Source organism: Neocloeon triangulifer, unplaced genomic scaffold (genome assembly GCF_031216515.1).
Source record: "Neocloeon triangulifer isolate White Clay Creek 2 clone unplaced genomic scaffold, ASM3121651v1 ptg000014l, whole genome shotgun sequence".
NCBI lineage: Eukaryota > Metazoa > Arthropoda > Insecta > Ephemeroptera > Baetidae > Neocloeon > Neocloeon triangulifer.
This window is the reverse complement of record NW_026775556.1, coordinates 11283482-11310242: the sequence shown is the minus strand read 5'-3', so window position 1 is coordinate 11310242 and position 26761 is coordinate 11283482. Positions and strand designations below refer to the sequence as shown.

At 38.4% G+C, this 26761-nt stretch overlaps 1 protein-coding gene across 2 annotated transcripts in view; it reads left to right on the top strand.

Annotated features, from left to right (window-relative positions):
- The window catches only part of LOC132201047 (uncharacterized), a 66889-nt gene that overhangs the window by 3336 nt on the left and 36792 nt on the right, over positions 1–26761 (top strand). Inside the window, exon 2 of one of the 2 annotated variants that reach the window (XM_059626920.1) lies at positions 2220–2297. Coding sequence is in view for 1 of the 2 variants with exons in the window: in XM_059626914.1 (XP_059482897.1) it covers positions 7827–8089 (263 nt within the window). In the remaining variant the exon portion in view is untranslated. Of the gene's footprint in view, positions 1–2219; positions 2298–7621; positions 8090–26761 lie in introns of those variants that run through there. The other variant, XM_059626914.1, reaches the window with a different exon arrangement.

Sequence of the window (26761 nt, the reverse complement as noted above, 5' to 3'; positions counted from 1 at the left end):
ACGAACACTCCTCTTACATAAGTATTGTCTCTGTCGAACACGCAGCAGATGTCCAAACACACGGCCCGTTGCTCACTCTAATGGCATTTCGACCTATAAGAAGTGGCCGCGAGAGGTCAAGTTGAAAAGAACACATTTTTATTGAACACTTTTGAACTATAGGGGTCAGTGATGTAAAAAGTGCATCGAATTAAATAAACACACCAAGAGAACAGAAATGAAATTAATCAAGAACATTAAAGATTTAATTATGCAATTATTTTTGTTATTTGTGACACGTTGAATTACATTATAAATTGCACTAAGAAAATTCAAAAAGTAATAATTTCTTATTTCTAATCAGCGGTTATTAAATTCAAAGTAATATTTTTTAACTTTGTACAAAATATACAAATTTCTGCTTGTATCGCTCATGAATGAATTGTGAATGGATTTCCTGTCGCTAGAGTTTCTCAGTTTTGAAAGTAGCAATCCATTCTGGCCGCCGAAGTCGAAAGTTCCCTTCAGAAAATCGATTCTTCTCGGAACATGATACACAATGCATTCCTCAGCCGAGGGGAAAGAAGAACCCCATCCGTGTATAGCAGGTCTTAAGAGCGAGGACGCATGACCACAAAAAGCTCCAGTTTTGAATACACCTACCTATATATAAGTGAATAGATTTGACGAGGAGCCCCTCTCCTGCCCGACCTCCCAAAATGCCCCTCGCGTTATTGTTACAAATAATCGTACCAGCTGCAACATCCACTTGTTCCCAACGAGCATCTCTCGATTTTTATTGCTGTCTCGGGCAAAGTGCGGCACCGTGACGATCTGTACCAAACCCCAGGCACATGTTTAGCCCTGCCGAGACTAAGGGGTGGGTGGAAATGACTGCACCTGAGCCTGAACCCACAGCATCGCTTTGAATCAAAGTGACGGAGAAATAAATTGCTGCTTGATAACGGAATTTTTGTCACAACTCACTTGACAATCACGGTGCAGAACAGGGAAGTTGATAACATCGTTCTGCATTGGAAACTTTTCCAACAGACCGAACGATTCTTTGTACTGTTCAAAGAAAATTTCCAAAAAGGACTTTTTTTAAATTTACATTATTTGAAAATAATTTAATTTAATTTTGACGGTAGCAAAGAGGTTCTCGACTTACTGTTTTCTGAATTAACTTAATTGATGCATGACTTTACTCATCTAATACTTGGAAGGCCACATTATACCACTTTTTGTGCATGCACAATCCGAGCAACCACCGAGAAATCCAAGAATTTTCTGGACCGAAACCAAACTTAATGCTGACGAGCAGCCTCCCAAGAAGCAGAAAAAACCGAGATAATATCTTTCGTATGTACGATGGCAGCCGCAAGTGGCCGAAAAATCGAAATGAAAAGGTGGAAGTGTGTAATTGTGTGTACAAAAATATCACGAGCGCTGGTGCAGAGGGACTGTAAGCGACTCACTCTCGAAAAGCTGATCTCCAACACGGTATCCATAGTCACGGGCTCGTAATAATAAAAGATACATAGTATTATACCTTCCAAGGTCGCGTCCATTATAACTCACACACTCACTCTCGAGAGAGATGAAAAATTTTTGATGGGTGCGGCCGCGATGTGTGTAGTTTTGTATAATACAACAAAGCGGTTTGAAATTCAGCTCTTGGTGCGTGGCGCTTTGGCAATAAAATTTTATTATTTTTGCGATATGTTTGTTCGAATCGGTTTCTAAGAAGGCGGCGAATCAGCAGAATAATCTGTGCCAAAAATATAATTATCACGTGGGGAGGTTGTTTATCATCGAATTTTTCTAGAATATTTTCAGTAGATAACCAAACTTTATAGGTCGTCAAACTCCTCTTTTCATTGAGAGAAATTTTTCTACCAGGAAACAGCCTCAATTTATACAATATCAGTAAAAGGTTCTTTTTATTTAAACTCAATTTCTTCAATTCAATCAATTCAAATCTTCCAAATCTAAATGGCTTTTACTCAATTTAGCGGAGATTGCATTTCCTTGAGTTGTAACAAGAAATCGCCATTAACTTTCCCTTTTCTTTATTTTGTAAATAATAAAATTGCGATGACACGAACCCCGCAACTGATTATGCAGCGTCTCTACCGCAAAATTACATAATTTGGCTCCTAGACCATATACATTTGAGGAAATTAACGAGGCGGCAGCAATAAAAGCAGCACTAATGCGGTGTGTAAATTTTCCCACAGGTTGAGCCGGCGTCAGCGAAACAAGAAATCCGCGCACTAATTGCCTCAGCAGTGCCATTTGCGGCCGGCGAATCGAAGGTAAGTGCCACCCAGCGAAATAATTATTTTGGGGGATTTAATATATAACGATTGCGGATCGCAAGCGTCGTCACTTTCGGTTTCCGTCCCGAGAAGCGCTCTCTCGAGTGTGCAAAAGCGTAACACCGTGCAATATAAATGGGCGCTCTGAACCCACCAGACTGTTTCTCACAGTGACCGAAGATATTTTGCGGCCGCTGCAGACCCGCGTGCTTGGCCTTGACTCGTCGCTTTGCGGCTTTCCGAGAGATGAGTCAAAAATATGACGCGGTTCCTATACACGTTTCCTCCAAACTTTTTAAACAATTGTCTGTTTTGAAATATAGTTTTCGCAGGTTGACACAACCTTGGCTTCACCAGGTTATACCATTTCTGTACGAGTGTCAAAAAATAATGTACTCATCAATCGCTTTGTCTACAGTCAATGCAAAATCTATAATAAATATGCAGCCTTGATATGGCAGGATGTTAGCAATTAAAATTAATTTTTTCCTTCAAAATATTTAAAACAGAAGTTATAAAGCATAGAAAATATATAAATACTTTATTTCTACTAGTTTATTAGTGTCCATCAACACAAATTTAAAAAGTTTGGGAGAGAAAACGCTTTGAAAAAGCTTTAAAATAAACATGAAATGAAATTTTAAAATTCTTAGTGGATGTCTGGGACGTCAAAAATAATTTGCAAAACTCAAATTATTTTCAGCTTTAAGCAAGGGAAGGAATACGGCGATGACTTAAATTGATTTAATTGCTATTTAAATTAGCTTGAATTTACAATTTAATGCGTATTAAAAATGCATTCTGATATTTCTTGTAACAAAAATTCACCTTTTCATTCTTAAAAAAAATCAGTTTATTGACGAGAGATGAATAAATGAAATATTTTACTCCTCGCATAAAATAGCTTTTCGGATTCAAAGTCGCACATCTCATAGTTTTAGTTGAATTGAAAATTGCGTCGTCGCAGATTTTTGCCCAAACCGCACGCCTCTTTCCTTTTGCTTCTCTTCACAATCGCTGACAAAGCATCGCATCTCGCGGATTTAATATCATTCCCATTCCACCCCAATTCGTCGGAAAAGATATTTGCGCGCATTTCAATATATATTAATTCGGCTGCGGCGGCGGATGTGCTCACACGTGCGATAATGCGCATATTTATGTGTGTGTGCGAGAGAAGCTTAGCAGATTAGAAGCTGCACACGTGGAGACATTCATTAGAACCGCCGTCGGTGATTATTCGAGCTGAGAGAGCAGTTCCTGCTGCTGCTGCTGCTGATCACCCCATTCTCCATCGTTCGAAATCAACCCCTTTGCCGCCATTTACATTAATTGCTGCCTTAATTGCAGCTCTCACTTCGACAAACCTTTTATTTTCCCAAAGTGTGCGCCCGACGAAAGCAATTTGATACTTTGTTTGAATGCCTAACCGTGAAAAAGTTTATAGGTGCTGAGAAATTTACGGTGCCAAATTTTTTTCCTAATGAAGCTCTGCGCTCGTTTTTGGAGCGACACCAAAAATTGCCTCATAAAAACACGGATGAATCGCGGTTCGCCGCCAGATTTATGTATAAATCTCATTGTGAAACGACTCTTTCAAACCGAGATAATACTGGAGAGCGCTGAAAGCTGAAAACGAGTGGGCAACGAAATGTGGAGAAATGGAAAAGAAAACTATGTTGGCAAAGCCACCCGAGACAACTTTTCTCCTTTTATAGAGCGATGGAATTATCATTATTATGCATACGCGCGAAGAACGTTGACGTCGAGGAGAGTCCCAGTTTTGTTCTTAAGCAGTTAATCAACTTAGTAATCGCTTTTGTGTGCAGCGCCAGCCTCAGGGCTTGTTGCGTCACTCTCATCTAACTTTCCTCGACAGAACATAATGGTTGGTTGTTGCCGAAGAGCAACTTGAGAGCTGAAAATCCAGAGGCTCTGTTTCGATTAACATTCAATAATCAAGAGCTTCTGGCGCTGTTTTGATCACAAAGTTGCCAAATTTTGCGTAGCAATTTCAATATACAAATGGGATTTTTTTTCTTGCCAATGTAATAAAAATTAAGTTTTATTGTATTTTTAATTAATTCATTTTGAAGTGGCTAACCTTTAGAGGTAGAAGAAATTTCATAATTCATAATAACAAAAGAACAATGGAGCCATTCACAAATCTATATAAACATTCAACATTTTTGTCAGCAGTTGAACTCACAGAAATTATTTGGGACCCGTTCGAGCATTGAATTCATAAAAATAGATAAATATCAAGTTGAGTATATTCCCTTGAGCTATATTTTTATATTCAATCACGAAAAGAAATTCCAATTTTTTTTTCTGAATAGAGAACCATAAAATCTCTGAAATAAATACATCAAAAATAAAAAATTTCTTTCGTTACAACTTACAACGCCTTTTGTGAGAGGAATCGTTTTGACCGAGAATTGCCGAGCTCCAGACGCGATAAGCCTGGCTGCAATAAAATATTAATTGCGCGACACATATACAATGGAATTAACTTTCGTAGCGCATGCAAGGTGGCCATAAAGGCGCCGGGGCAAGTTAACTGCGGGCCGCAGCGGCGGAAGATAAAACCGGGTCGTTATTCCGATCTGAGAATTATGTATCATTGGCATGGAAAGAGTAGTGCGGTTAGAATATCCCGCCCTCGCTTTTCCTTCTGGATTCAGGCCCTATAATCGTCTGCCAGGCTAAAAATTCGAGAAAGCTTTTAACGCCTGGAATGCTGCGTCGGAAACAATACAAAAAGTCGCCTCGTGGTAAATTGACGGTGTGTGTGTGGGTTGGAAAAGATGTGTCAATGAATGTGTCTCGTTTGGTGCCGAGTGATCCAAATTACACGGCCGCTTGCCGCTAGAAGGCTTTCCATGTTGAAAATAGATATGCATCTAATGGTGCTTGATGACTTCTTGTTCTCCACCCTATGCACGTCTCTCCTTCCCGAGTGCACCTGTTATGAGAAAGTGACATGCCAACGGGTTGGTTTGCTCGGCGACTTTTTAAAAATTCATTTGAGACATTTTTCTCCAGTATACCTGCGTGGCCGAGGCTATTTTCAGACTTTTTGGAGTGAGAGTATAACGGGGAGGGCAGACGAACATTTAGTTTTATTTGAAAAGTTTTACGTGGGACCAAATTGTTTTGAATAATACAAAAGGTGTTGTGTTACAATGAATTGTTGCGTCCTCTGAAAAATGCAAAATATTTCATCACAGAAAATTCAAGAACTATTTGAATATAAATTATAATCCAAAGATTTATGTAACAAGTTTGTTCTTGAGAGTTTCAACGTTATTTTCATCAAATTCACTGTCAAAAATTAATTATCTTGACAAACTTTATTGAGTTTAGAAAAAAAGAATGGTTCATGACTTTTTATTTTACTTTTTTATTGCCATCATAAATTTTGTCAAGTTCATGTATATGAGAACTTGCCTTTATTTTAGTTATGCTCGTTTGCCAAACCAGACAAGATTATCCCTCTAGTGTGGCAATTGACTTAAATATCGGGTTACTTTTGCAGCCCAGGCGGTCCCATAAACATTCAGCGCACTAATTTGTGCGAAAACAGAGCGATCCTTTGTGCACGTGTGGCCACGCAAAGAGCAACGCCGTGCGAACGAACGGAGGCTAATTAAAAAAGTGCAGCACAAGGCGCCAGACTAATTACAAATCCTTTCTGCAAACGCGACGGCACCAAAGGAGTCTTGTTCGCGAGCACCAAGGTGGAAAAGAACAAGCTGCGCACATTATCGCACATGCAGAATCTTGGCAGTAATCGAAAAACGAATATAAGCGCATAAAGTATTCGCTCACATGATTTTATACATTTAAAAAAGTTGTAACTCTTTTTATCCGACGTGTTCTGAGCCGCATGGATTTTTTGCAGTTGCAAGTCGTAAATTTTAATTCGCTTTATGGCGCAGGAAGGCATTACATCCATAATGTTTGATTTCGAGCTGCAGTAATCCGAACGGCCGCTCTTTATATATTATTGCTCAACCCGTTCTTTTTTTCTTCGTCTGCTCCAGCTATTTTTATACGCAAAACAAATGTTTATGTGCGTGTGTAGTTAGTGAGAGGTCGACTTTTTGTCTTTGATATGCGCCACGGCTATTTTTCTCTGTTTCTCGGTGGAAATGTTTTGCCTGCGCAAATAATACATCAACTCGCGCGCTGTGTTTCGTGGACCGCGCGCGGCAAAATAAAAGATAGAGCTCTCTCGCGCCTTCTGTATATAAATTTTATGGCGTTCGTAATCAAATGAAAGAGTGCTTGTGCTTATTTTTATACGGCTGCAGACACCCCCGCGAATTTTGCAGTGGCAAACAGCACACGCATGCACAAAGTTTATCGTTCACTGGAATTTATAGCTCATGCGTCCTGGAAATGGAGAAACTATTTTGATTCCTGCATGTCTGGAGCAGAAAAATTAAAAAATTAACTGCAAGTCTTTTTTGCTTATATAATTTATGAAGAAGTGGTGTCTATTATACATTTGCAGCTCACCTTGTCAAGTCGGAAAAAATAATATTGCCGTTAATATTAAAATTTAATTCTTGAAAATTTATTTTGCCCATTCACTCTTTAATATTGTTGGCGCGTTAATATAATTTGAAACTTTATAAAACTCTAACGGTATGAATCTGTTAAGTCTAAATTACCATACGACGAGTCTTCTCTCAGCCGCAGCACTCAAATGAAGATTTTCTCTCTCCCCGTAATCCAATTAACGCGTGCTTTATTTATAAAATAGAATGCAAAAAAAAAAACGTCACATATAAACCAAACTCTTGCAGGGCACAGGTTGTAGAGTCTTGTTGACCCCATTGCTGGCTGCTGTTTCAATAACCTTTGCATTCGCAAGGAAAAACTCTACGTTTCGCTAATTGGAACGGAGCTTATAATGCATGCAGAAGTTCTCAAGTGCGCACCATTTCCACAATTAAGTGCACTGTAAAGGTAAATTACGAATTTTTCCATTGCTTTATAAACTTATTTATATCAAGAGAAATTAAATTTGCACGTGCCCCTTATCCAGAGCAGAATTTTATATATACTTCTGCAATCTAAATAGAGATAAGGCGCAGCGATGATGATCATATCATGCGCGCACACACACAAGTAGCTTCTTTGAAGTACTTTTTTAGTGCCCGTACTTTGCTCTTTAAAGTTTCACACTTTCACGAAGGGCTGATTTCAGTGTGCAAAAAGCGTGCATAAAAAAGCACGCAGGAAATCCTCTGGAATTGTCTGATGCGAGGTGCGTCTTTGAAGCGGAGGGACGTTATCACAGGCAATAATAAGGCTCAACCCTTCAGCAGCGGCGAGAGCAAATATTAATTTACGAGATAAATCGGCTTCGACGACGCTGTGCCGCTTATCGTGCGCGCACGCCTGCCTCCTGCGAGTGCAGAGCCACAGGGCGGCGGGCGAAATCCCCTCGTGGGCCGCTCCATGCACAGCCACTCCAACCACCAGTGATCCTGCATCCGCTGCTCGCAGTCAGTCATGCTCGCGATGCGCTGGGGTTCGAACAAGAGACGCTCCTCTCGCAGGAGTTCCTCGCTCGAGTTGAGGGACTCGTTGCTGCAGGCGCCGCCGGCCAGAAGGGACGAGTGTCCCAGTTGGAACTGCCTCAAGTGCGCGTCCAGCGCCGACAGGGCGTCCGAAAGGATCTACACGCCACTCTGGGAACTGTCCAGCACGCCTAGGGACAAGAGGCGTCTTGGCTACGATGTCATCAGACCGGCCACCACGCAGAAAATCCCTAAGTACTAAAAATTAATTTTTATTAAAGTAAATAAATATTATTATTTATTATTTACTAGTTTTAAGTAAACATTAATTTATTATTTATTATTATAATCTTTTTAGTATATTAATTTTTTCCTAAATTTTCCACGAACTTTTTAGCAATTAATCTACCATACTTTAGCCGATTTTTCAGTTTTTTTTATTTGATTTTATATTTATTTGTTGTGATTTCAACATATAATGAAAATTGATTACATCTGTGTAAACCCTAATGTCTGGTTAGCTTTTCTGTGATTAGTATCAAAGTTAATTATTGCAATGTTATTCACACTTAACTTGAAATTTTGTGCTTCATTTGTCTTGTTGACAAGTTGAAGTTTAGATTACTATTTAATCTTTAATCATTATATAATTATTTATATATAAAATTATAACACTCATGCAACAAATAGCTCCACTCCTCATTTCAATTTATATTTTTGTGATCATGAAGCCATTTAAAAACGTCTTCCCAGTCTCTGCATATCACCAGTCTCTCTTAGAGCATTTTAGAATCTCAAATGAATGCTGCTTGAATATAGAGTTGATGGAAAGCATCTCATTCAAATGGCCGGCAATTGAATTTAATTGAGTCGTTAACATGCGGTCCAATAACTACATTTCAAGCTAAATCGGCTACTATGGCTTTATATTTGGCCTGAATGTGCTCCAGAGATAAAATCGTTTTCTTGTTTACTTTTGCTGCATGCATATCTATTTGTTTCCAAATATTTGCTAAGGAAGATTTCCCATTGATTTACAGAACCTTTTCCAAATAATGTAAAATTCAAAAGGCAGTTATATATAAGCCTATAAATTCGGAAGGGGTGATTGAAAGTCTTTTCTAACGGAAACGTCATAAAAAGATTTAATTAAAAATAATCAATCTTTTTTAGTGGAAATTTTTACATAAAAGGGATGAGTGATGGAAAGACTTCGCAGGGTCTTATGAATAATTAATACGCTGTGAACAAAAGTCCCATAAATCTTGCAGAGAGCCAGGAAATTAGGAGACCCGCGCCGTGGTGGTGCTCTAAAGCGCGAGACTCAATTAGAATATTAAAAGATAGTTAACTCGAGTCTGCACCGTCGGCGCATGGGTGACTAATATTTCAATTATTGCCCGTCGTCAGAAGAGGATGCCAATTTCCTCGTGGCATCAAGGAAAGGGTTCGCTGATGGCAATCGGCCCTTTCTCTCTGCATGAGAAAAGCAAACCCCCCTGCTCGTCATTATTTTATTCATGGTTGTAAGTCTGTTTGACGTCATGGTACAGTCTGAAGGAGCAGCAAATCGCTTCGGCAAACTTGAGTGCAAATCTTCGGAATCAATTACTATTCCGTCGCAATTGAACGGGCCAGACTCATTTGCGGGCGCAATCACACAGAAAATGAGAGCAACAACAACTCTGCGGAAAATTCACTTTTGCTCCGCCGATGTAAATTATTATTATTTATTTTTTGCTTTCTGCCTCGTTGCGATTCGTTTTCAATGCTAATTGCACAGCGATTTGTGTGCTTCGTGAGGTCTTCACTCTTCAGAGTACATGCGATGCAATATAACTTTTTGTGAGGTTTGTATTATAAAGACGGTGCTTATTGAAATGCTCCCCCGCCGAGCAAGCAATACAAACTTTCAACCCGTTGGAAAAAAATTGAGCCGGATGGAAATAGGTTGTCTGAAAGAAAATATTTATACGTTCGAGCGTGGTTGAACTTTCAGGGAAGTGGAAGTTCAAATCGCGCGGCGCACCCAAAACATTTTTAAAAGGAATGAATGCTGGAGATACGAAAGAAATCAAACAGCCCGCGTCTGCTGCCGTGAAAGAAAAGTATTCACGTCCGATTTGAGTGAGTTAAGCCAAAACATAAGGCGTCAAAACAGCCACAGAAACGCTGAATGTTCATTTAAAAAATTCCACACCCGCCGCGTGAGAACTGATTAAATGTGCGTGGATATGGGTGCAGTCAAAGGAAAGGGTTGTGGATTGTAGGTACAATCTTTTTCAGCATCAAATATTTCATAATGTATTCCAATTAATTATAAATTTTAATCCTTAAATATAAAAATAAATTAATTTTTTAAATTTATTTAAAAACTCCCTTAAATTTTATCAATTTATTTCCTATTTTTTATGAATTAAATAAAATTAAAATTACAATAGTAAGAATTCAACATTTATCACATTTTTTTTTCACATGCAATTTCAATGACAAATTTTAATTACAACAGGCTCATGTTTCATAATAATGAAGGTAATGTGAGTAATTAAATTGTCCTTATTCTATCGTTTTCCTATATTGGTTTATAATTTTTTTTAAATTTTAATAAAAACATTATTCAAAACTATCTCTTCAATGGTTGTCTAAAATCTACACCCAAACCGTGGCCACGGCAACAGTTCACGGACAACAAGCGGCGTCTTTTTCCATCTCCACCCTCATAAACGAAGCACCGGGAGACCCACCGAAGACAAGGGGGTGTAAAAAACACAGCCGGCGTGCACATGGCGTGACGTCACGGGCGCCGGAAATAGGGGCGAATCGCGCTTTTCGGGAGTTATTGTCCGTGCGCCCTCATTAAGGTGTGTGCATGTGTTTTGCCTACCTAATGAGCAACAAACTGCACAGAGAGCGAACTGTTGATTTATTCGCTCGACGGACAGACTCTTTTCATTTGCATGCTCCGCCCGCAATTGAACTTCGCGGATTGTTAATATGCTGCTGCTGGAGGATTGTGAAAGCAAATCGGCGTTTGATCGCGTCAGCGTGGGCGACCAGAGGTAAAATGTCAATTCTTTTTTATCCTATAATATTCCCACCGTGTGTATTATAGTTTTGACGGGTGGATTAATTCACTCGATCAAACACACAACTCGTGGGCCGAACGGAGATGGCTTTTAATTTTTTTGCTCAGTGTTTGTCTCTCTTGACGGCAGAGAGAAATTTTTCCAACTCGGTATATTATATCGATTTTTCTGCGGCCGCAAGCACCTGGCCTTGAGGCCGACAGGATGGATTTCTGTCTGCAGAGACTGCATTTTGCAGCTGCACTTTCATTTGGCGTCAACTTTGTTTTAAAAAGCACTGCAGATGGAAAATGCCAAGATTATTCCCTCAGGATCGCGATGCTCAAGTGGCCTTAATTTTGAGAAAATTGATAGCATGCAATCTGCCTAGCAAAGTGCCATTAAGGAGCTCTGCCTCTGCAAAAAGTTGTTTCAACGGCGCGCTTTAATATAGAAGTTGTAAAAGTGGCCTTTTTGCGAGGCTCCATCCTAAGTTAGATTAGACTAAAATTAAGCGAGAGATGAGAGCAAAAAATTAAGGTAATTCGAATTTCTCAGCAAAGAGAAATTATATTTGTTTATGGGTTTTCGTATGGCAAGGTCTGGAGCAATTTAGAGAGATTAAATTATTTAAAAAAAAGCATGATGTTTTCCATTAATCACAAAAATTTTATAGCAAAGGTAATCATTGTAATAGGGATTTTCAAATATTTTTTTCATTCAAAGTAGTTAAGTTTCATATTGCATTTTAATAAGGTTTTAAGTTTCCTGCTTGTTTGTTGTTGTATTTAGTCTACCTCCTATAATTTATTAGTAAGTCCTGAGTTCGCCAAACAAGTTCTCCTTTGTCTCTCTCAAAAGTTAATTTCCTCTCCCAAATGCGAATGAAAACTGACTCCAATTAGTCTCTCGTATTTTCCTTTCGTTTTTTTGAATAATCCTTTGAGGTTGCGCTCGGCTTTCCTCGATAAAGCGGCATTCACTCCGCGAGCTAAAATTAAAGCCGCGCTCAGCAACAGAGCTGCAGATGAGCACGAAGTACACGCACACGTTCCCTCTCCCTCCCGGACGAAGCAGCGAAATAAAAAAACGCACAACTTCACGTCGCTGAGAGGGATATTGGCATAATGCGAGTAAACGCAAGCAGCCTCATCGCTCATGTGTGCTAGGCAGACAGACGCGATCTTGTAATTATTGCAGGCGTATTACTCGAGCGCGAAAGTGCTCCGGCAGACTGGCTGCCGCTCGCTCAATATTTTTATTTTTTATTTAGTCGTGCTTAATGAGAGAGCGAATTTTATTTTTATTCCGGCCCGTGTTTCATCGGAGTAATTAATATTCAGTCGGAGCCGCCACCGCAAATGAATTAATATGTATATGAATGTGTGTTCTGGGAGTTGGAATGCATTTTTTTTTTAATTCGTCCATTCAATCCGCCCTTCTCGACGGGCATGCAAGCGTGCGGGATTATTGGTTTTTACGAGCAAGAGTGTGTTGTGTGTGTGTTTATTTTTGCCACGCTGAGCCATCGCTGATGAATTAGTCTGGAAATTTTTGTTGCACGGTGCGGTCGTGTATTACAAAATACCCCAACGTGAAATTCGATACAGCCACGTGGATGAATTTAAATATTGAAGGGCCCTTTGCTGCTCAACAATTCGCTTGTTATGATGATGATTAGCCGATTTCGCAATCATGGGTTAATCTTGAAAAGCAATGAATTGTTATTATTTTTTTATTTATCGTATTTTGTTAATTAAATGGGACTTGTATTCAATGTATTCATGTCCAGCATAAAGATTTGTTCAAGATTCCTTACAAAAAGATTGAGAGGGTAAATGCGTACAGTTTAATTAATTATTATAAAAATAAATATAACGTTTTAAGAGAAATAGAATTTTTTAGTTTATAGGAAATTTAGTTTTAATTCAATCTTCTCAATTTTCTAATTTCTAACCTATTTAATTGCTTATTTTTTTGTTTCACTTTTAAATTTTTTTAATTTGTTCACGAGTTTTATTATTGCGAAGCAGGAAATTGAAAGACGTTGAAAACCAACCGTCGTATGTATGCATCTTGAGAAAGCTGGTAATGCGACAAAAAGTGCAACGCGTATCAAAACTCGAGACTAGGTGTGTGATTATCGAGGTTATCCTGTGCAGCTCTCCGAATGCATCAAGAAAAGTTTCTCGAGGTGCATATTTCGCGCAAGGCAAGGGAGTTCATTGTAGAGAACTAGTTTGAAGTTTGTTGATCGCTGCAGAACCAAGTTTGAAACCTTAGCCGGGGTATATCCTTTCAAAATCTCGTATGCACTGCATTCACAGCCACGGGCTCTCAGATGCTGCACACACAGCACTACTTCATTGTGCTTACAAAATAATCATCATCTTTTTTGTGCGGCGTGCACCTCCGGGGTTCCCATGGTGAAATCAGACGCGTCCCCGCCGCTTTTGTTTTGTTTCCTGCTCGCAATTTTCGCCGCACCGGCGTCTTCTCCAAAGAGGGATTAAAAAGACGTTCGTTTTGTATGGGCAGCTGCGAAAGGCACATTCATCTCTTTAGGAGGAAAATCATTTCGGGTGCACGCGATCTTCGTCATGCGAGCCCCCAGGGTGGTGCTGCACTTTTTTCCTCAATCTTGCGGTGGATTTAGAGAACTATTTCGAATATTAGTTTCCGTGCCGCGACCACTTGTTGAGTCCGGCCGGACAGTGGCGGCTCCACGCACCCTAACCGCATCTCCTGCTACTGTTTCACCCCGGCGGTTTGAAATTGATCGGCTCGGCTATGGAGCGCGTGCACAACATCTACTTGATCACGAAATGTGGAGTGCACCGACCATTATTCATTCTTGTAACGTGAAAGTGAAAAATGATGAGGCACAGAAAGCACGCCAACGAAAATAGGACTGTTTATTTTAGGGGCGAATCGAGATAGGGTTGAATGGCGTAAACTTTTGAGCATGAGAGATGCGAACTGAATTTTAGTTTAAAAGAAAGTTTGTTTAGTTCATGAATCAAGGGAGCCACAATATGCCTCTTCAAGAACATTATGCAAAAATATACAACAAAAAAGTAGGGTAGTTTTATATAAATTTTATTTTATTTCCACCTACACTTTTCTTTTTATATTACAAGTATAAAAATAACAAATAATCAAGTTTTATCGTCTATACTCCTTAACAATTATTTCTGTCCCTATTTTTATGTCGCAAAATTTTCACCGTGGGCATTTGAATGACATTTTGCCAGTTCAAATTTTCATTAGGGCGATTTCTTCTAGGGGCGCAAATATTTTCAAATGTTTCGGAATCTGAAATCAAAATTAAATAGCGTAAAAGAGAGTAACAAGATTTATCGTCTACTCGCTAAAAATTATTTCTGGCCCTATTTTTATGTCGCAAAATTTTCACCGTGGGCATTTGAATGACATTTTGCCAGTTCAAATTTTCATTAAGGCGATTTCGTCTAGGGGCGCAAATATTATCAAATGTTTCGGAATCTGAAATCAAAATTAAATAGCGTAAAAGAGAGTAACAAGATTTATCGTCTACTAGCTAAAAATTATTTCTGGCCCTATTTTTATGTCGCAAAATTTTCACCGTGGGCATTTGAATGACATTTTGCCAGTTCAAATTTTCATTAAGGCGATTTCGTCTAGGGGCGCAAATATTATCAAATGTTTCGGAATCTGAAATCAAAATTAAATAGCGTAAAAGAGAGTAACAAGATTTATCGTCTACTCGCTAAAAATTATTTCTGGCCCTATTTTTATGTCGCAAAATTTTCACCGTGGGCATTTGAATGACATTTTGCCAGTTCAAATTTTCATTAAGGCGATTTCGTCTAGGGGCGCAAATATTTTCAAATGTTTCGGAATCTGAAATCAAAATTAAATAGCGTAAAAGAGAGTAACAAGATTTATCGTCTACTAGCTAAAAATTATTTCTGGCCCTATTTTTATGTCGCAAAATTTTCACCGTGGGCATTTGAATGACATTTTGCCAGTTCAAATTTTTATTAAGGCGATTTCGTCTAGGGGCGCAAATATTATCAAATGTTTCGGAATCTGAAATCAAAATTAAATAGCGTAAAAGAGAGTAACAAGATTTATCGTCTACTCGCTAAAAATTATTTCTGGCCCTATTTTTATGTCGCAAAATTTTCACCGTGGGCATTTGAATGACATTTTGCCAGTTCAAATTTTCATTAAGGCGATTTCGTCTAGGGGCGCAAATATTATCAAATGTTTCGGAATCTGAAATCAAAATTAAATAGCGTAAAAGAGAGTAACAAGATTTATCGTCTACTAGCTAAAAATTATTTCTGGCCCTATTTTTATGTCGCAAAATTTTCACCGTGGGCATTTGAATGACATTTTGCCAGTTCAAATTTTCATTAAGGCGATTTCGTCTAGGGGCGCAAATATTATCAAATGTTTCGGAATCTGAAATCAAAATTAAATAGCGTAAAAGAGAGTAACAAGATTTATCGTCTACTCGCTAAAAATTATTTCTGGCCCTATTTTTATGTCGCAAAATTTTCACCGTGGGCATTTGAATGACATTTTGCCAGTTCAAATTTTCATTAAGGCGATTTCGTCTAGGGGCGCAAATATTTTCAAATGTTTCGGAATCTGAAATCAAAATTAAATAGCGTAAAAGAGAGTAACAAGATTTATCGTCTACTAGCTAAAAATTATTTCTGGCCCTATTTTTATGTCGCAAAATTTTCACCGTGGGCATTTGAATGACATTTTGCCAGTTCAAATTTTTATTAAGGCGATTTCGTCTAGGGGCGCAAATATTATCAAATGTTTCGGAATCTGAAATCAAAATTAAATAGCGTAAAAGAGAGTAACAAGATTTATCGTCTACTCGCTAAAAATTATTTCTGGCCCTATTTTTATGTCGCAAAATTTTCACCGTGGGCATTTGAATGACATTTTGCCAGTTCAAATTTTCACTAAGGCGATTTCGTCGAGGGGCGCAAATATTTTCAAATGTTTCGGAATCTGAAAAAAAAAATAGCGTAAAAGAGAAAAACAAGATTTATCGTCTAATTTCTAATCCTGTGACACCAGATCCATAATATGATGTCTGTTGAAAAAAAAATTGTAATTTGTTACTTTTATTTTTCATTATTATTATATTATTTTTTATTCCAGGCTTTATATAAAAATAGTCAGTGAACAATTTCTATTTTACAAGACACAAAGAAAATATAAAAAATATTATCGGAATAAAGGAATGATGATGAATTGTGAAAATTGATGAGCATGAAGAGCTTTGCATCACGAAAATCCGTGCGACAATGTAGTAACGTCATCACTTTGAGGTTGGAGCCGCTCGGCGGCATCCCACTACTTAAAAGCCATAAATTTCAATGGAATTCAAACGTGGCTCGTAAAACGAAGATCAATACTCTGCATGCAAACTGCTAGATAAAGTGTGCATATAATACACCTTAACACCGCACTGGTGCTGCATAATTCATACACATAATACACAGGCCTCTAAAACAAACAAAAGGCTTTTGTTGAGCAGAAAATGACGCTCGAGCAGCGCAAACTCTTTTATTTCCAATGTGTTTTACGTCCACGAGCCTCCGAAACAATGATGCTGCCTGGCTTATGTTTTTGATGGCGTTTGCACATGCATACGCACGCCGTGACATTTCGCGAATCTGATCACGAGACGGCTTTCCCAAACGACGAGAGGGGTGTACGCGTGTAAATAATGACGGCGAAAATTACATTTTCCGCGCCGAGTGCTCCGAATGGGCGCGCACGCATAATTATTTTAAGTGCTCTGGCAGCGCCGAATTGCAAAATCGACCCGAACGCTCTCGCCGATTAATTCATTCGCCAATTGAATCGACCGTACATGCTGGACAATGGTATGGTGCGCGGAGAACAAAAGTAATGCACGCCATCTGCGTCGGGCCACTATTGTGATGATGTCTTTCTTTCTTTCAGCACTGCAAAAGGCTCTCAAATGAAAGGGAAACTACCACTAGAAGCTCTTTAAAGGGCCTTTAAGCAGCGCCGATGAAAGTGAATGAAAAGTCAAGCGTGCATGTGGCCTATTTGCGCAAGGCTTTTTGTTCATTCCGACTCGCACGATTTTTATATTATACACAATCGGCTCAAACAAAAAAGTCAAAACATTCCACTACGCCCTGCCTTGTGTATTGAAAATGTAAACAAAAGTTTTAATTGAAAGGATTCGAATTCCCATAGAGACGCCATGTGTGTTGCAGAGTGACTCATTACTGCGTTCACTAATGTTTGTTATTATTATGCAACGAACACGTGGGACCCCACTAGCACTTTATCACACGCAAAGTATGTACTTGCTTCTTGTGCTAAGCCGCACAAGAGTTGTTTGAAGATGGAACAACGGCCGGAAGTGGAACACAATCGGTGTGCGTTATGATGAGAAATTAATAAACACGTATTATAAGTTTGGATCGAACTCATCTGATAATAATGATGATGTTTCATGAGTGGTGTCTATTGTGCGGAGAGAGTCAATTAGCGAATTCTCACACTTGCGTGTAATGGTTTAATGTATGCATGTTTGCTTTGTCGAATGTTAATTAGATGCGGATGTGCATGCAAATTGCGCCGAGCCGCCGCCACCGCGTCTGGTTAGTTTCTTCATTTTGGCTTGTGTGGGAAAGTTTCAGTTTTGAACTTATAAATTAAGCTTGTTGCTCCGAACTCATCTGCTTGAGCTAAGTGAAAATTAGTATGTTCTGGTAGGCTGTGCAGGATGTAACACCGTTTTGTTGCTATTAATTATACAATTTAAGGAAAGAGGAAAGATAATAAGTGAAGAGTATGTATTAATAATGTTATCATGAATATAAGAGAATGATTTTCATTATTTGTATTATTTCATGAACACTTGCATGAAAATACGTACATTACTGAAGATTACAAATCATTTGCCAATTAACTTTTCCATCGACTTTTATTGGAAGAATAAATAATGAAAATAAATAAATAATGGTATTCATATAAAATATATAAAACATATAATATGAAAAAAAAATGGCTTAATATTACTTAATAAATAATAGTTTTGTCTTAAAAGTTAATGTAAAGTTATAATTTGATTTGTTATTTTTGCTTTATGCTCCTTCAAGAGTAATTTTAAGACCCTTCAGCAATTCAGCAAGCACCGCTTTGAACATAAAATTATAACGAAAGCGAAAGTCTGCCTGCCCTTTGAAAAATTATTTGCACTCGTCGGCTTCAAAGGACACGAAATTTAATATCGCCATCGCGACGACGCCTAAACTACATTCCGGTCTCGGCTGCTTTTGACAAACAAAGTTCGGCTAAGCGCAGTTTCTCGCAGGCATTGGAAACTAATTTGCGCCGCAAACCCGTTCTCCAAAATGGCACTCGGCGTCAAATTTTGCGATGAAAGGTGCCCCTGTGGATAGTCGAGTGCATGCAGATCAAACATTCAGAGCAGGTTTCGCATATACATATAAATGTATTGTGCTGCTAGTCGTGCACACGAAAAGGAGCCAAGGCGCCTCGAGCAGGCGAAGGCAAAAGTGGCCACCGCGATATTCCTCTCTCACCTCAAAGCAGCCCTTTTCCACGTAATATTTATTTTGGCTCGCATTTGCATAACCGACCATTCCTCTGCCACTCGTAGATGACAGAGCATAAATATAAATTTCGCCTAGGCTCCTAGGCCCATTCAATCTGAATGCTTTTAAAATTCAAATTTTACTGCCTCCATCTAATGGCTGGAGTATAATTAATGGAACTTCTGAAAAAACCTATATAAAATGAAAACCTTTGCAATATGTTAGCTAATTGAAGCTTAAATTGCTTTTTTTTTAGTAAAATTTTAATTTACAAAACCGTGAATTAAAATATTCTGCTTTATTCTTTTTTTGTAGCGATATTATCGATTTTTTTTTTTTTGTAGACAGTTTGTGTAGACTTATGAATAAATGAGAATCTGTCGATTTGCCAATAAATTAAATATTGATTTCGTCAGTTTGAAAGTGTGACTTGGTTGTAGATATATCCGGTTGATTATAGACCTGAATCACCTCTGCATTGCCTAAACACCCGAGTTTGGAAAAGCCACTCCGGTGGGCGTTTGCCCAAATTGAAATGAGGCGCGCTACTTTCACTTGATTCACAATTTTCGGCGCGTGTACGCCAAGGTTTGCTCCCAAAATTGATCCACGCGGGCCTGCGGCTCAAAAATAATTCATATGCAAATCGAGGCAGCGACGCTTCGAGCGCGGCTCGCAATAACACCACGTTTTCCGCCGTTGATTTTCTTATTATACGCGCATGCAAAGCATTTCGAGTGCTGCAACAACATTTGCGTCTTTTTTCCAAGGTCTCGCTGTATATTAAGATGCTCACAATGAGAACACGTTTCAGCAGCAACTTCGGAATCAAATGTGTATAATGCATTTTTAATGTTTCATTGGCAGGAAGAGGCGGAGAGAGATTTGATTTTTACCTTTGCTCAATTTGCCCGCGATGGTCTGCTGCTTTTGAAGAATCGAACTCATTGCTTTGAATTATGGATTAAAACACACCTACCGTCTCGGAACACACGGAGCCGGTTCATTTTCTTTTGTACCAAAGAAAGAAAGAAAGAAAGAAAGACCTTTGGCTACCTGAACTCGAGAGATCGTAAAACAAAATCTTTATCTACTGTTGATTCGTTATTTCTCCTCCGCACGGTCAAAGAACTCGAGGCCGGAACTTTTCATTGTCATTCATGGCAGCGTAATCAACTTAATTATCACATATTAACTCATTTTATTATAATTTTTCAAGGGAAAATAAAATACAAGGAGAAATGGAAAAAATGATCATTTTTACTCATGGATGAAAAATTGAAAGAAATAAAATATCTCATTTCAATTTTGTATTAAAATAATCTCTCAAGCGCTTAGCATCTTTTAATTAACAAATTTAACTTCCCACGGTCCAAATTACAACAAGATGCACCACTATGATAAAGAAGACGTAATTTGCGCGCACAACAATTTTCGCCCTGTTGAATATGCAAGCAGTTTGTGCAAATCGCGCGGAATTTGAATTCTGCCGGCCGACCGGTCGCGCGAGTGTGTGCGTCTAGCATAATTAAGGATGGAAATTCTTCTTCGTGAAAGGTGGAGGGACTGAGGAGAGGGGCCTCTCACTCTCTCAGCTACCCAGGGGTCAAGGCAGGCCAACGCTCTGATGCTGCGGCTTAGCGGCGTCTTTTAGCACCACTCGCGTTCTCCGCTTGCCAAACGCTCACTTTATTATACAAATCGCGCGCGCGTTCACCGGTAAAATCCAAGAGGGCGTAATTAATTTTATGAAGACATTCGCCTTGAAAAAAAATCAGAAGTATTCTGGCAAAAATTTCGTCCGTCGGAGAAAATAATTTGCCCGTCATTTTCTCATAATATGAAATTTATAGAAAATTGTTTTGGTCGCTAATTAAAATGCGAGCCGGCGCCTCAGTCCAATAAAACTGCGGAGCGACACACCGGCGTCTCTCGCTTGATATTAATTTTGTCATAATTGACGCCGGCCATAAAAACGTTAAATAATAGCCAGCAATTATTTTCTTTCATCTGACGCTGTTCTCCGAAAACCTGTGAGTGGAAATCTAAATATTTCAATAGACGCTAAGCTTTTTTGCATTATTTTTTTTTTTATCTAAATTTATCAATTTATATTTGTCCAGGGCCAATTTCGAGGCGGATGTTGATTTTTTTTTCTTGCCAAGCAGGGTAAACTGGAGACGCTGGCTAATTTTGGTCCAGTATTTTTCGTTTTATGGGCTCCTGTTGGTGCCATTAAGTGATAAAAAAACGCAGATCCTCTATAGATGCGCAGCCCGTCGAGCAGGCGAATGGTACGACCGTGAAATGTATGCAGCAGCGTCGCGGTCGGTCACGTTCCGAAAGGGAAGGGAATTATTTATTTGCGATTGAATTGGAATTCCGTTAATTCACATGTGTAAGCCGGCGAGCGATGCAGTAATTTTTGCTGCCTATCCTGTGCCAGCAGCTGTTGCATCTTGGAATTTTGCTTTTTATCAAGTCTCGCCAGAAGGGAAATGCATCTCGCTGGACCTCTTGAATACAAATGTAATAATTTAGAGAGTTGCTGATGCATAATTTATCCATTTGACTCTTAGAGTTGCCCAAGCTTCACAATTCGGTGTCAGTAATAATAATAACAACAGTGAATATAAATTTTTCTTTGACATTTTGAGACTTTATATTTTAGTGTTGCTCAAAAACCTCTAATTTTTTCACTCTGAAAAAAACGTACAAAGTTCATAAATAAAACTGATAAAATACTAAAAATAAAAAATTTAATGATAATATGAATTATAAATTTAAAAAAAATAACATTAAATTGGAAATATTAATTTTACATCAACTTCTATACCTTTTCCTTTCATTAAACCAAATGAATTCTTTAAGGGTTTTCCTTTAGTTAAAGTGTTTTTATTTACGCTACAACTTTATACAGCACCATTACACAATGAATTAATGGTAAATAGAATTTTGGTCCTTTATATAGTTCATACGTTGCATCCATAAACTTCCTCCTTGCGCAAAAAGCAATTTCACGTTAGCTTATTGTCCAAATTTATAGCGAACTATCGGCGTGCACAAAATTAATCTGCAGGCGTGTAAAACAGCGTTATTTAAACATTCTATCATATCTACGGAACGCAAATTTGAACGTTCAGGCTCGTAAATCGGCATTTGTGGCCGCAGGCGAAAGCAAAATGGGCTTTGAACATATTATATGAATTTTGTGGCAAGCAAATATTTAAGCTGCTGATTTGCGATTTACGGGCCTGGAAGAAAGGTAAACACCAGCCGACATCAATTAGCGGCCACATGTTCACTTGGCTTTGATTCCGCTCGCAGAGCACCAGATTGCATAAGCGATAGGGGCCACTTCTGGCGGATAGACGGACGGGCTTACTCGCAGAGTGAGCGCAGGGCTCCAGTATTGATCCCTCAATTAGCCTCTCAAAGTTTGCGAAATTGCGCCACCGAGCAATTTGTTCCGCCCTCAGCACTCGGCAGGTGCGTGAAAAATCCGAGACGTGCTCATCCTTTTAATGACCTGCGAGGGATTAGGTATAATGATATGCCTGAACACCTTGTTGGATAGATTTTTTTTTTTAAATCCATAAATTAGATGAGCTTTAATAATTTCATACATTTCTGGTAACAAATAATTTTTTTTAAATATTTACACGTATTTTATTTTTCTTTCGTGCGGTTCATGAGAATTAATATCATATTATTCTGGTCATAAAATGAGAAGCTTTTAAAGGCTCACACCCGACAGGGCAGATAAAATGATTAAAAGCCACAAAAACGCCACAGCAGCTCCGGCGTAAAATCACGATTCCCAATCTGCGATAAAGCTCGCAATTAAATCGTCAAACACCGGCTAGTTGAGCGTGAAAACGCTGCTCCAACAAAAAGTCGATTCGATTTCAAAGAGCACTTTCATCGTTGCTCTGATAATTCGGCTCAATCGTCATTCCGCTGCACCGGTGCCCTCCTCCAACGTGCACAAATAATTTTTATGTTGCTAATTGTACTTTGAAAGTGCTTTTCCGGTTGAGAATATATTTCCACGAGGGCCTAAATACGCCGAGGCAAACAATCAAGTACTCTCATAATAACAAAACGCTGCATTTATTACCACAAGGACCGGATGGGAGTGTGGGAATTGCTGGTCAGCGTTTTGCTCTTTACATTAACATTGAGTCATGAATGCAAGCTCCTGGTGTGCACTCAATTATAATGTGAATTATTTATTTGATTGCAACTCAGATGACGATTTTTACAATTTAATTTTACTCTGTTTTTATATCAAGGGCAATTTTGTCGCTGCAATTTAGTAATGTAATATATAATTTGTCCATATATTGTATGTTAAGAATCTAATCAAAAATGATGGTATTTTAAAAATTTTACAAATAATTTTTTTCAATGACAAAGCAGTTGATTTATTTAATTTTTTTAAATTATCATAAAATGACAAATATTAATGGATCTCAATTAAGTTTTCCAAAATTTAATAGCTATAGTTGTAATTTAATTGTCTTTTCTCAAAACAAAAGAATCAAAATATAAACAAAAATTATCTAGAATGAAATTTTTGCAACTTTATGTATTATAAGACTATAGAAAACCCTCAAATAATACTAAGCGGCTTTTGCTGCTGGATGAGAACTGAGATTTCCGGCTGACGTTGCCGACTGATCCGCGGCGGCTTTCTGCTCGAAAGAGTTGAAAAATGCCCGGCTAGATGTTCCTGATCGTCGGCACGTCGTTTTTGCACCGCGTCCACGTCGCCGCTTTTTGCCGCCGCCGTTCTGCGGAGTCGCTCTGCGGCTGGCATAAATATTGTTACGCTCCACGAATTCCGCCGGCAATAAAAATATCATTATGGATAGGTAGGAGCGAAAGAGAGGCGGTTTGGATAAGAAATTGGAAATGTTTTTCGGCTCGATGCGAGCCAAAGCCGATCTGAATGAATAAATCGGCGTGATGAATGCGTGGGAAGATTGGTTCATTTGCGCGTGTGCCTATGACTTGCCAAAATTTTCAGTTCAAAGAGTCATTACCTTCTTGGTTTAAACCCTTTTTTCATACAGTGTGGAAAAAGGAAAATGGATCTCTCTGAAGCAAAAAGTAAACCTGATTCTCAAAGTGGATTTACGAGAGAGAAAAAATGTAATCTCGTTCTGCAGTCATCAATCATGCTCCACAATATAATATTATGAAGAGGGATACAAAAAAAAAAACAGGCATAAATTATAGCTTTCAAAAATCAACTCCCCCTCCAGTTAGTAATTTGAAAACAAACTGCAATTACAGTGGCATTTGGAAAATGATTAGCGCAGCTTTTAATTATGCTGTAATTGCTGCCCTTTCAGAGTCAATTTTTTTGCACATGTTCAGTGGCGTCTCCTCTCACTCATCTGCGAAGGTGGAGAGGTATCATGCTCGGATGCAGGAATGTGGCCTTGCCCGCGGTGCTGGTGAAAAAGAAGCACCTGCCTGCCTGCCTGCCAGTCACTCGCTTCAATTGTAGAGAAGCATCTCTCGCTCTATGGAAAGCTCATCTTTTGCGCTGCCCCCACACTTTTATGGCTCTTTGATGATGACTCAAATTGCCTCATTTCTTGCGAGCCGCACACAACGACCATGATTTATTAGGCGGATCCGGGAAAGAAGACTAAATTATCTTTCAAATCATGGCGCTCCTATATTGCTACCAGCATCCATGAACAACAGAGATGTGATGCATTAATGCCTATAATGAGCGCGAAGGGTTTTTTCAAATTTGTTGACATTAATATTTATTTTATCTTTTAATTAAACTAAATTATGGATAATACAAATACATCAATAAATAACTGACTTATTTCAATAATTTCATAAAAATTATTATATTTATATGAGTTGCGGAATTTTATTTCATTTTTTTTTTTTTTTAAGTAAGAATGTATAAAAAATGTCTCTTTTGATCACAAATTTAAAGGAAGAATTTATAATAAATTTCTTTTTACTAGAGAGAGTTCAAATAAAATAATAAAAAAACTGTTTTGTTTGAACTCGAAATTAATTTAATTTTATTAAAGCACATCTCATTTATGTTTGAACTTTATAAAATTTATTAAGAATTTACAAAAAAAAGTTCTTCCAATTTTGTAAGCTGCATTATTTTTTTTGTTCTACCTCAAGTTCAATGGCCCCTGGATTCCCTCTCTACACTTACGCACGGGTGCTGTGCCGTGCTGCATAACTTGTCAGGCGCCTCGCTCCGGAGCGCCGCAATAACACTTTGCGTCCGCTTTTTGCTTGCATTTTCGCGGTTTTGTGTTAAAACTTGACGTTGCAAAAGCAGCCCTTGAAACTCTCGTTGCTAGGCCAAAGTTGCTCTTAAACCTGCCGAATTAGTATAATTCAAATTGCAACGGCGAAATAAACCATACGTTTTACAGCTTGTTTCCGAGACGAGTGCAACCGGTCCCTGGACGCGAATTTCCTCAAAGTGCATAAAACGCGTGGGCTGCATGAAAAGCCACCCTTTGCAGCCGTTTTTACGTCGCGCCATTTTATTGCTCAGTGCCTGGAACTTTTCAATTACATATTCTGCCGCCGCGAACCTACTCTCTCATGTGAAATATACTTTGCGAACGCGCAACATGGCAAAGGTAATGCGAATTTTTGCCAGACGTATTTTCGCCGAGAGTACGTGTGCGGTACTCCACCCACTCTCCAGAGTGATGCATTTAATATGCTGATGGGCTGCGCGAATACGACCGGCATTTTGAGCGAGTGTCACACACGCCATTACACACATTGCAAACCGAACGCTGCGGATAAAATTTTTGAATTCAAACCGACGAATTTACGACGCGGATGGGTTATTGCGCAATTGGCCAGCGAAACAATAGATTTCGCGCAGCTGTTCCTGCTCGCAACGTTTTGATGAAATATGCTGTTGCACTGCAGTGTGTGGTTCGTGGCCTCTCCACACGGTAGCCAACAACAAGCTGCTTGCTTTTTTATTTTTACATAGAAATTTGTTAAAATAATTATACGAATTTCAAAACAAATATTCAAAAATTTGTTTAATAAAAATTAAATTCAATATGAAACAATATTCTCAAGCATTACTTTTCTTAAAGCTAGAAAAACTTGAGGATTTCATTTGTATTTTTTTTTTTTTTTTTTTTTTTAATAAAACAAATTGTGCTTTGATATTTTTATATCGAACAACTGGAATAACTTTTCCCCGGCCCTAGTGGACAATTTTGCATTAAAAAGCTCTGAACAAAAGAGGCACCCAACCCCATTTATCACAGATTCAATATGGGTCGGCGCGCCGTGTATTGAAATTCCTGACGCCCAGAGCGGAGCAAAAGAGAGGCGGAAAACCAATAAAATTTTAAGACCGTCGTTCTGTATAGAAAAGGCTCATTTCAGAGGCAGTTGGGAAAAAACCGAAACAAAACGGGCGGCACTATATAATTCCGCCAGCACTTGGAAGATCACGTTTCGGACCGGCAGGAGGTGTTCGGGGAAAGTGGCGCGCATCATTTCAGTGTCACATTCAGTGACTTTGGCTGTTGTCCTAGGTCGCGGCGCGCACAAATCGATCTCATCTCGCTCAGCCTCCCCCGCCGGCACGCTCGCCGGGATAGATTAAATGTGCTGAACCAACGGTCTTACATTTAATTTATTTCCTGATTGCTTCGCATATACTCGCACATGTCCCGGTTGAAAATTAATTTTGCGACCTCACTCGGTGGAATATAAAGCCGAAAGTACATCGTTAGTTCCAAACTTGCCATGGCCAGCTTTCCCGTTTTGAGTTTTGTGATATGAGCATCTTCACAAATGAATTATTTATAATGTATCATTTGATTTTGCGTCAGTTTATACCAGTTGAATGTTGGATTTCATGTATAAAACGATGTTATCTTTAAATTCAAAATTTTATTTCATGAAATTAATTATTACCTATTAAAATGACGCGGCAACGAGAGAAACTTATTGAGCAATGTAATTTTACTTTTGTTATGAATGATCTATTCTCAAATTGTGCTGTTATTAAAAATAGGAAAAGTGAGAAAGAAAACTTAACATTTTAATTTTAAATCATCAATTAATTAAAAATAAACGGCAAATCTAATGTAAATTTAAATATAGAATTTATTTAAAATAATAAAAATTGTTTATTTAAAATTATGTAAAAATTATTTTTAATGAAATACTTATTAATAATTTTAAACTTTATTTAAAGTATGTGAATA